At 35.1% G+C, this 11627-nt stretch overlaps 2 protein-coding genes across 2 annotated transcripts; both read right to left on the bottom strand.

Moving 5' to 3' along the window:
• Positions 1-862: 862 nt before the first annotated feature.
• Positions 863-1528, bottom strand: LOC142163975 (uncharacterized). The gene is made up of 2 exons (XM_075221134.1): positions 1145-1528; positions 863-1096 (listed from the first exon to the last, which is right to left on the bottom strand). Exons 1-2 carry the CDS (start codon positions 1526-1528, stop codon positions 863-865), a joined length of 618 nt encoding a protein of 205 aa, XP_075077235.1.
• A 509-nt stretch (positions 1529-2037) lies between these two features.
• On the bottom strand, positions 2038-6027 carry LOC107773340 (loganic acid O-methyltransferase-like). The gene is made up of 4 exons (XM_075221768.1): positions 5813-6027; positions 4650-5294; positions 2832-3200; positions 2038-2693 (listed from the first exon to the last, which is right to left on the bottom strand). Exons 1-3 carry the CDS (start codon positions 5945-5947, stop codon positions 2862-2864), a joined length of 1119 nt encoding a protein of 372 aa, XP_075077869.1. The 5' UTR covers positions 5948-6027; the 3' UTR covers positions 2038-2693; positions 2832-2861.
• Positions 6028-11627: the final 5600 nt, after the last annotated feature.

Below are 11627 nucleotides of genomic sequence, written 5' to 3'. Positions count from 1 at the left end.
CCCTCTAGATTAGCTTTATCATATTCAAGCTCTTTGAGACCAAGTTTGATACATTAAAGATTGCTTATCAACTGATCATTGCCAGTACTCATTTTATCCATTTCACTCATCATGGTCACAATTATGGCCAATAGTTGTTTTTTAGACATAGCATGAATGTTTTCTTTCAAGTTAGAGGCACTTACCTAGTTTGTTTCATCTTCAGTTTCTGAATCACTCATGGCCATCATTCCTATCACTTCTTCTTCTATTTAGATTTCTTCATTCGCTATCAGTCCCACTTCGATGTTTTCATCTCCAAAGTCAGCTTCTAGGGTCCTCCATATATCATGGGCAGAGGTGCAAGAGGACATTTTTTAAAGAATTTTTCTGGACACGCTTCTATAGAGCATGTCCTTTGTTTTAGCATTTTTCCGGACCAGCTGGCGATCTTCATCATCGTATTTCTCTTCTTTCTTGTTGCACTTCTTACCTTGACCATCCATTTTGGTCGAGAGAATTGGTCCATGACTGACAATAACCCATAGGTCAAAGTCAGTGGCTTGTAGAAACGTTTTCATACGTAGCTTCCATTCATCATAGTGGTGTCCATCAAACAAAGGAGGTCTTCCAATGTGTATTCCAAGCTATACTGGAGGCTTTGTCTCCATGTATGGTGTTCATCAATTACAGCATAGAGACTTATAGCCTCATCCTCTTTTTCTTCCTCTTTATCACTTTCACTGTCCTCATATGTTGCCAAGAAGGCCTGCTTCATTGCTTCAGTGAATCGTTTACCTAAGATTTTTCTTTTGTTGTAACCTTTTTTTCTCATCTTGTGCCGTTTCTCTTTTTTAGCTCATTCTTTCCTCCACTCAATTTTTCACATTGGGCAGTCCTTGACCATGTGATGTAGCTTGCTACACTTGTAGCATCCATCATAATTAGCTTTGTCGATATCCTTAGGCTTACCACTAGTCTCTCTCTTAGATGCATTTTTAGAGTTCTTCATGAACTTCTTGAACTTGGCAAACAATGCTAGGTCAGGATCATCACTGTTAGATTCATCTTCCTTAGATGCTTTAAGAACCAATGCCTTATCCCTCTTTGGTTCTTCCTAGTGCCGTTCTATCTTTCTCATTTCATGAGTTTTTATGTTTCCCACCAACTCATCAAGTGTGATTTTGTCCAGCTCCTTGGCTTCCTGGATTGCTTTGACTTTTGATTCCCAAGAAGCTGGAAGGATCCTTAGAACTTTGCTGACCAACTTTTCTGAGGTAAACACCTTTAAAAGTAATTTTAGTTCATTAGTTATTATGGTAAACATAGTCATCATCTTATGGATGTGTTCAGACTCTTTCATGGAGAAGATCTCATAGTTTCTCATAAGTAGTTCTATCCTTGATCTCTTTACTTCATTTGTTCCTTCATGAGCAGTTTGGAGTGCATCCCATATCATCTTTGCATTAGAGCACACAGAAATTCTGTTGTACTCATCAGGACCACGTCCACAAATAAGGATTTTCTTAGCCTTTGCATTCTTCTCCATCATTATTAAATTTGCTGCCACAAATTCAGAAGGGTTCTTACGAATTGTTTTATTTTGTGTATTTTATTTAGTAGGAGTTAATGGACCTTGGTTCACTATGGTATATAGTTCATAGTCTTCAACTATCATAAAGTCTTACATTATTGCTTTCCACCAACTATAATATTTTTTATTGGACATGGGTGGTCTAGTAGTTGATTGTCCTTCATTAATTTCGGGTGGAGCACTCATCTCGCTTTTAAGATCTCGCTAGGTGTTAGCTGTGCGTGTGAGAGAACCTGCTCTAATATCAATTATTAATTTAAGTGCCCGTGTGATTTACTAAAGAACTAGTTTTTTACCGTGTACCTTAAACTTGAAGTAAAGTAAGCAGTAAAGTAAATACAATAATTTTTACGTGAAAAATCACCCTGCTCAAAAGGTGCAAAAACCACGACCTACTATGTAATATTTTCAACCTCAACTCCACTAGAACAATGAGCCAAAATATATCAATTACAAGACTGCACTTCAATATTTTCCAATACTCCTACTACGGCTCTTTGATTTACAAGTTACTCTAACTTATAAAACAAACAATCACTCTAACTCAGTAATTGTTTGTGACACTTGATTACAATTCAATTTTCTAAAACACATTCACTAGACTGACTCAAGAAAAATACAATACTGGTACTCGACTAGAGTGAACAACATGTAATTCTTCAGTTTATGTGTAAAGGATGAATTCAGAATTCCAAAATAGATAGTATTTAAACACACAGACTTTGAGATCTTCTATGAGTGTTATGCATAGTCAGCTTATTATTTGATAGGACTCTTAATGTTCCAAGGACTCCACCAGTTTTGGGACTCTTGTCTCTCACTGATTTATTTATATCTTCTTGGCAACAACCCTTATCATATGTAGCAACCTTCTTCCACCAAACTCGGACCTGGGTAACTTTGAGATAAAGTTATTGTCCTGCACAGATGCATAATCATCAACCAGGGGAGCTGGTCCTTTACCCTGAGGAGCTGATTCTTAGAACAATTAAGAAGCTACGTTGAGGACCTGGTTCTTTGAATCATTGCATTTAAACAAACTTTGTTAATCATCAAAATCTCAATACTCAATACAACGGCCTCTTGACTTATCCATTCAATAATCCCCAATTCATCAAATCTGCAATAGCCATGCATATATCTAAGATGAGTAAATTTCACTTGAACATGGTTTTTGTAGTAGCAATTCTCAACAAATGACTAAAAGCATAGGAAAATTATAAAACTATTAAAAATTAAATGACATTTTATGCTCAACCTTTTCTTAATCATAATCCTCCACAGAAATTCATTTACGCTTCAAAGCGACAAATAACTGGCATGGTTTCTCGTAATTAGCTTTCATCCATACAGAGATCTCTTCACTTTTGACAATAGTCCTTGCAAAAGCTTCATATGCGATTTTACTTCTAAAGTGACTGATAAAAACTCCTTCCAAAACAGCACTTAGGTTTGTCATTAAACTCTTTGCATCAGCCTCATCCACAAGCGTTGATGGGGGATATGTCAACTCTATTCTCTCGATGCTAAAACAACCATTTTTCTCCAATACTTTAGTCATGTCTTCAGGAGAGGGAAAATACACTGGCACATTGAATGCGTCAACTAGAGATTCATCTAGCATTCCCTGTATATATGTCAAAATGAAAGACAACTCAATTCCAATATATGGCTAAAACAACTACTCCCCCATCCTATTTTATGTATAGTATTTAATCTGATACCACTAAGAAATAAAGGAAGAATTAAGACACATAAATTAAATATACGTAAAATACTAAAATTGCCCTTACTTCCAATAATTGAACGAGTGACAGCAAGAGTTTCACATATCCATTCATATTTCTCTCTCATCATAAAAAGGGTAAATATTTATATGAAATAGGGTGTGTTTGGTATGAAGGAAAATATTTTTCGAAAAATATTTTTTAATTTTTCCATGTTTGGTTGGTTTAAATATTTTGAAAAATATTTTCCTCCAATTAAAGGAAAATATTTTCCCTATCAAGAGAAGGGAAAATAGTTTCCAAAATTCTTTTTCAACCTTCCCCATACCTTATTTTCCATTCCCACTAACCCCCACCAACCCACCTCCACACCCCCACCTACCCACCCCACCCCACCCCACCCTAAATAGATATATTATATTTGCTACTTTCTTTTCATATTATAGATAGGGTACTTTCTTTTTAATTTCAATAAATGAGTATTTTCTTTTCATGATATAAAAAAAAAATATTTTATCACTTTAACAAAAAAGGTACTTTAATTTCATGATGTAGAAAAAATATATTTTTTCATTTCAACAAAATGATGTAGTAAAAAGTATTTTCTTTCATTTCAACAAAATGATATAGTAAAAAATATTTTCTTTCATTTGAACAAAATGATGCAGTTTCTTTTCATGATGTAGAAAAAATATTTTCTTTCATTTCAACAAAATGAGTATTTTCTTTTCATGATATAGAAAAAGTATTATTTTTTATTTCAACAAAATGAGTACTTTATTTTCATGTTGTAGAAAGAATATTTTTTTTTTCAACCAAAAAAGAGTTTTTTCTTTTTAGTTATAGAGCACAAATTTTAACGTTGTTTTTGCGTAAAAAAGTAAAGCAGTACATTAATTCTTTTGGGTTTGTTTGAATTTTTAGAAGAATAATTAAATTCTTAAAAAAAATAATGTCCTGAAAACGTTGGGTATTTGGGGTTGGGGAGGGGGGGGGGGAGAACACACGAAACATGGGAGTAGCATAAAAAATTAATTTATACTCTTTAACCAAACACTATAAAATATTTTCCGGAAATTATTTTTCATTCACCAACCAAACAAGAGAAAATGCGTGATAAAACCACTCATTTTTCATGAAAACATTTTCGAGGAAAATATTTTCTAAGAAATCATTTTCGAGAAAAATATACACACCCTAAATCAAAAAGGGGAATGATAAGATTAGATAGTTTTCAAATGTAAAAATGTGACAATCCTTTTAAATAAGACATAAATAGGAAAGTGTGTTGCATAAAATGGAATGGCGGGAGTATGAAAATAGATCTTGACGAAACCATTTAACTTTACCTCATTAACTAGATCCATAAGACTTGAACCGAAAAATTTGAGGTAACGATAACCTGAAAATGGCGAAACTAGGACCATCATTCCTCCGGGAACAATCTCCTCAGCTCTTGCACTTAAGAATATTTCCATGTCTTTGTCGAACTGTGTAACATAAGCATTAACTACTGCAATATTTGTGACATCTACATAGTGAATCAACCCTTTATTCCACGCAGGCGATTTCTCATCTAATAACATTTCCGGCAACTTAGATAACCAATGGATAGCACAAGATGAATATGCAAAATGGATGGATCCCGAGGGAAATAACCTGCCGTGGAAAGACCCTGGAACTCCTACTGCAAAGTAGGACCTATCGACCGGTAGAGATCGAAATAGGGTATTGAAATCATTGGTGACATGATCATTGAAGAATACTTGGAATTCAGGAATAATATTAGAGGAATCTGCACTGAATTGATAATGGCACTTGTCTTTTATAGCTTCTATAATATGTTGCATAGCTGAGAAAGTGTTTGGTCCAACTGAACATCCCAAGTCTATAATATGGAATGTGTTTATTGAAGCTGATAACATGCTTTTGATGTCAAGGTTTTCAAGAATTGCTTCCCTTACCATCTCCTTTGCACCATCTACCACTTCTCTCTGCAGTTGAAAATTATACATAGGTTGACCAAGAATTTTCAGCTTTATCATTCATCATTCTTTAATATCTAATCTAGCGTAACTGTCAAAATCGTCTAAAACTCATGTGATCAATTTGTTTTATGTTTTCCTTGGTATAGTAAATACTCGAATTACAAGAATCTGATCAGGATCTTAAATTAACCAGCTTTAATAGATTAGAATAAATTAACTATAGGTTTTCAACTCAAAGGTTAGTCGAGCCCCAAGTAAATCTCAAATTCAAGCTTATAGATATACAGAAAACAACCAAACTTTCCTTTAATAACAGAAGCATATATACAGTAAAATTGCTTAGGTAGTTGTCTAACTGTGAAACAGAATGCATTCACATGCATGACAAAAATTTCTTATTAGTGACAAGCTAGTTTAATTTGTTTTAAACACTAGATTCCAGATATTTTGCCTTCAATGTTTCTCCGGACTTGCAGTTAAGCTAAGATTTGGAATGGTATAGGGTGGTGCAAGAAATTTTATACCTGCAATTGGGAGTTTCTGGAGTAGCTGTAGGCACCATCACCAGCACTCATGGGGAAATGTCTTTGCATTTTGTCTAAAGCTTGATACTTCTTCATGATCAACTTTTCTTTTTCTCTTCCACAGTTGTTGCTCATAGCCTCTTCCTAGTGCCTATAAATGTGGATAGAGTGGGACACAAATTCTTTTTTTTTTATTTCTTTATTTTTTGCAAGGCAAAATCTCTAAGATGACTCGTGACGATAATTATATAATGAGCTAGCTGAACATGTTTTTGTAGGGTCCATCCTATTTGTCTGAAGACACGTTGAAGGAAGTATATAGACATGTGCCTATTTAGTCACTTGGCTGCAAATTAATTAACCCTGGGGACCACGTATATTTAGCTTTTGTGGTGGAGAATATGCAAGGTTTTCTCTTTTTCCTTTTGCAGCTTGGTGGCCATGCCTATCCAATGGGATCTAAGTGAATAGACGCGAAATACCCAATTTTGCCCTCATATTTTATCGAATAGTACATATACTTTCAAAATCTCATTTGGCATCATTATTTAGTTACAAATCTATACAAGCATGTTTCTATAAGTTTTCATAATTTTCAGAGCTTTAAAATTGATTTACCTGCATTTAATTACTTGAATATTTATTAATTACTCCTTTCAATTATTTTGTGATGACTTAATTGCCTAAAATTATTATTTTTCATCTATAATACTTGGTTCAGATATTTTAATCTATTTTCTATAATTACATTAGTAGTTTTAGGCCATTTACACAATCTTGCAATAATAGCCTGTATTTTATAATTTTATTGCATTTGTCATTTTATTTAAAGATAAAATAATATCTTACATTTTTATAATATTCTAATATTATTTTAAATATTACTTTGCATAAATAGCATTTTTTATATAATTTATATAATTATTTTATTTAAATTATTTTCCCCTTAATTTCCTATTTTTAAAATATGGCCTAAAATTAGGATTAATTTCGGACCAGACAAGCCCCAAGTCCTTGGCCCAATCCCCAAGCCCAATCCATACGACCCTTTTATCCCCAATCCAGCCCCAAAAAATCCGACCCAGCTCTTCTTAAATCACAACCGTTGATCAAAAGCGATCAACGGTTCACAACACGCCTCCCCATTCTCCTTATATCCCCTCACCCAAACCCTAATCCTTATTTCCTAAAGACAACCGCCTCTATTCTCTGTCACGCCCTTCTCTTTCACAAACCCTAGTCGTCACACCCCCGATTATCTCCGATTCCAACCTTAATATGTAATCCTCTTACAATTTGCCTTCAATATATGCTCCATCTCCGTGTTACTTACACGATTTTGGTATTACTTAGTACTTGCCTATTTTTGGCAAGTACCAGACCTGGAATCATGTGGAAATTGTCTTCAATCTTTAAGATCTAGACGATATTCCGTCTAGATACATTTATATCAAAGCTATATGGGTCCGATTAACCAAGATCTCCGGCTAATTTTCAATTTCTGTCAACTAGGGTTTACCTAATTTTTTTCTAATCTGACTTTCATTGATTCTGCATATTATTATTTCTTTATTTATGTTGATTTTACAGTATTTCCTTAATTTATTTGTTTGACTTCTACTACTACATAAACCCCTCCCCTTTCCCCTTTGAAAGAGACTTTTTTCACTTGGATTCACTAAAAATCAAAGCTATTACTCTATTATTCTCTTATTCTCTTGTTCTATACTCTGGTTCTTGGCCGACCGAAAGTCAAGGCCACCGGAATTCGATTTTGAACTTTTCTTGGTGCGAGCACTGCCCGGGGTTCATTTGAAGCCCTTGGGAACTCTGACGCACTAAGAATCTGGGTTCTTGCTCTTTGTTGACATTCAGAGCTCTGTGGAATTTGTTCTTTCTTATTGTCTATTTACTCAACTGATAACTGGTAAGTCTCTTGGCTTTACAATTTCATTCTTCTGTGTTTATATCCTGCATATTCACGCCTCTGAATTTCATGACCTAATGTGTTCTTAGAACATCTTTGTATGTAACTTTGCTAGCATTAAACTTGCCTTATGATCTGAACCTCTTTAGCACTTGAGTTTTACCTAAAATTTTTCATTTTTAGAGATGTTATTTGAATATGCTTTCCTTGAATAATTTAAACCCTCTTAAGTTCATTTAGCCTAATGTATTGGTACCTAAATGTCTACATTACTGTTTGACTTGAGTTTGCTTTCCCACTCTACTTTGAATTCCTACAATGACTGCCTCACATCTGTAATGTGTTATAATCTGTGACTTGTTCCCCTACTATTGTATCACTTAGCATGTCTTTGGCTTACTTGATCCCGTATCCCTTTAGTGATTATTTGAGACTTTAGAGTAGCTATCTTAATTTGTGTTTTCCTACCATGTTTGATACTATTTTGCTTCACCATGTAAGTTAACATGTATGTCTTTTGATTTGTGATGGATACTTAGCATAATTTGGACCCTTAAGCTTTAAACTTTCTAAGTTAGTGCCCTACTTAGACTTATTTGGTATTATGCACCTTTGTATGTTAATATTGTAATCTCAGGAAACTTGATTCTCCTCTAACTCTCTCAATGTGTTTTCTGCAAATATGCTACTTCTTGCTAAGTGTTAAACCTGTAATTGCAACCCGCCTCTAAGTTTTATTGACCATCTTAACTAGCATGTTCTGTATTTTAAGAAACTTTGCTATGTCTGCTTTCTAAAATACAAGTGCATCTCTCAAAATTCTGTCCCTTAATCACTGTTCTCTCACTCTCATTGGTTACCTACACTATTCTGAATCTATCACTCTTGGCTGGCTGAAAGCCAAGGCCACTAAGACTCTCTCTATTGACCTCCTTAGTGTGAGCACTGCTCGGGGTCCATTTGAGACCCCTGTGAACTCTGACACACTAGGATTTGGGGTTCTTTGGCCACTTTCTTTACTACTGAAATCTTATCTGTCTCTGACGCTCAGTTCTTTCCTCATTCTATATATTGAATATGCAAACTGGTTTGTTTAAGTGATTTCTGTGTGATTCAATGTTTGGGTCGTATGATCAATCTGTGATTGTTTGGTTTGGTTTGAGTTCCTCTATGGTTTCTGGGATGTGCTTGATGAATATAGTCCCCTGTTGGGATCTGGGTATGCTATTTGTGAAGAAGGCATTTGTTGAAGGCCCAGGCAATATTGGGTATCTCCTTTTGGGCCAACTATAGGCCTACTGTTATTGCTTGTATAATATTTTGTCATTACATTCATCATTGGGTCTGTAATAATTTTATAATAAACAATTGGGGTGTTAGTGAAATCTGGGAAATGGGCATACTCTAATGTTTGCATGAAAGGGTAAAAAACATGACTATAGGGTTCGTATGATCTACTTGTTATTTTATCCAAGCTGTCATATATTCTATTCAATTTCCATGTATACTGGTAAGAATCATGCCATTAGGAGAATCACACACTTACACAACTTATCTACTATCAAGACATAAGTGCTTTATTTATTCCTATGTCTACTGCCATGTGTTACTAGACAACATGCCTATAGGAAACAAATGTCAATAACCATTCCTTCAATAACTGCAGCATATTTATTAGATACCATGCCCATAAGATTATACTAGCTTATGTTCTATTGATCTTCATCCAGAAATCATGCCTATAGGACTTTAATTGGTTAATTTGCTATTGTTATCATACTACGCACCTAGAAAACATGCCTATAGGGGCTAAGTATAAAAAATCAGCTTCAATCGTTAATTGTTAGAAATCCTGCCTATAGGGTATTACCACTTGCTTTAAAGTGTTAATACTGAACTTTCAAAATGTTGTTTCATTGCTTAGCCATGCCACTATTAGAGAACATGCCCATAGGATCAAACACGAGTAATTCTGAATATTTTCAATGGTTCTCACTGCCCTTACTGTGTAAATCACCTAGAGATTATATCTATAAGCTTAAAGTGGCGTCTTGCATCTGAAACAGCCTGCACGTTTGAATCCAAGGTCATATAGAAACCATGTCTATAGGGCTTAAATGGCTTTAATTTGTCTCAATTCTGAAACTGTCTAATGCCTAATGTTAGAACCTGTTTTGCGTGCATTTGTTGTTTAAGTGTGGAGGCTAACTTGAGCCTCTAACTGTCCTTACATGAAGTCCAACTTGTTTTGTATGTCGCCTATTTTATCATTTTGAGCAGCCTAAGTAAAGTCGCCTATTTTATCATTTTGAGCAGCCTAAGTAAAGTCTAGAACCACCCTAAATATAGGTCCAATGCCTCCTGGACCATAGGTAGGAGACGGGCAGTGCACGCATAGGGCACGACTTAGAATTGAATTAGAGTGCTTAGGTAAATAACTTTAACATAGTAATCGGGTAGCAGGAGATGATAGTATGTGCCCGCTAAATAATATGAGTAACTCCCTACCTCAAGGGAGTTGTGAAGTATTATTTATATTGCACGGGCTGATCCTTTAGGCTAAAAAACTTAGGACCCCTCCTCTTCTTTATACATTTAGCCGTCTAATATACACCGTCATAGTTATATCCTTGTAATCCTTATTTCTCATTGTGTTATAATACATTTCTTTGACCCTTACTCTCTTTGTTTATCTTACATAATTATAATTCACATAATCTTAAGTTTGGTCAGGACCCACAGTTGTGGACCTCGAAGAGTGCCTAACACCTTCTCTTTTGAGGTAATTTGAGCCCTTACCCAATCTTCGGTGGCGTTGTCTAGTCAAACAGAGTTATCTATATAATAGGTGCCCTAACGCACCTCAAAAATCATTAGGTTGCGACTCTTCTTCTTTTAGCGCTCTATCTCCCATCCAAAAGAGTTGTCACCATGTCGAGGCCCGCTTTCGCGAGAAAACGGGGCGCTACAACGACTCATCACTATGTGCTGATCCCAGTACTTACTGCTCTATCTCCATAGCTTTGTTTGGAGCTCTCTTTTGGATGCTTCCTTTAATTTAACTGTGTCATGTCACTATGTTTATTCAAAATATACTAGGAAGACAACGATGAAGAAAACACAAATAATTTACACGTCCAACTTCACGATGGAATGATTTATTCCTGTTTCACTTACGATACTATGCCCAAGAACTTTGACAGTTACGTTCTTAAGTCAGCACTATGACTTTCTTGTTAGGTTTTTGGGTTTTTTCCCTTCCTATATGGATAAATAAAATACATTTTGGATCTAACCCATTTGACCTTAAAACCCACTATATATATGACCAACTTTGGTCTTATTTTAGGAATACAAGAGTAAAAAATAGAGAGGTGGGCCGTTTTTGGTGACTTGAGAGAGAACAAAACATTGTTCTTTGCTCCAGAAAATACTGCTCTAGGCATCTGATGCTTTTACTTTTTTCTGATTCGTTAACCGTTAGATCGTGCTTAAATTGGGACTGCAGGTTTTTAAAATCCTGTTCTTTAGTCTGAATGGTGGAGATTAGATTTTACTGCGGAACTTCCCAAACCCGGACGTGAACAGTATCCCTATATCGGTTGATCTCTCTCTTTTCGTCTCTAGTTTGGTGCTATCTTATTTGTGTTGTTGCACTTTGTTTGGCACTTTATTTGTAGCCACTTTGAGAATAATTTGTAATCTTATTGATTGATTTAGTGGAGCTTTTGTGGGCAAACTCCCGTGGTTTTTTACCTCTTCACAATATTTTCCACGTAAATTTGGTATCTCGTATCTTGATTACTTTTGCCCTTCTATTTTTCATTTGTGTGGTGTATAGTTGCTGCCCGTATCATCATTAGTGCCAATTTATTATCTTCTTTTGGT

The sequence above is a fragment of the Nicotiana tabacum genome, chromosome 9, assembly GCF_000715075.1.
Source record: "Nicotiana tabacum cultivar K326 chromosome 9, ASM71507v2, whole genome shotgun sequence".
Lineage (NCBI taxonomy): Eukaryota > Viridiplantae > Streptophyta > Magnoliopsida > Solanales > Solanaceae > Nicotiana > Nicotiana tabacum.
This window is presented reverse-complemented; position numbering and strand designations above follow the sequence as displayed.

Bases quoted from the DNA above. Each gene is read 5' to 3' on its own strand.
- LOC142163975 (XM_075221134.1), bottom strand. From the start codon at position 1,528: ATGGAGAAGAATGCAAAGGCTAAGAAAATCCTTATTTGTGGACGTGGT. The intron at 1,097-1,144 runs GTGGGAAACATA...GAACGGCACTAG, and splicing joins AAATCACACTTGATGAGTTG to GAAGAACCAAAGAGGGATAA.
- LOC107773340 (XM_075221768.1), bottom strand. From the start codon at position 5,947: ATGAGCAACAACTGTGGAAGAGAAAAAGAAAAGTTGATCATGAAGAAG. The intron at 5,295-5,812 runs GTATAAAATTTC...TTTCAACTGCAG, and splicing joins CCAGAAACTCCCAATTGCAG to AGAGAAGTGGTAGATGGTGC. The intron at 3,201-4,649 runs GTAAAGTTAAAT...ACATATATACAG, and splicing joins TTATGGATCTAGTTAATGAG to GGAATGCTAGATGAATCTCT.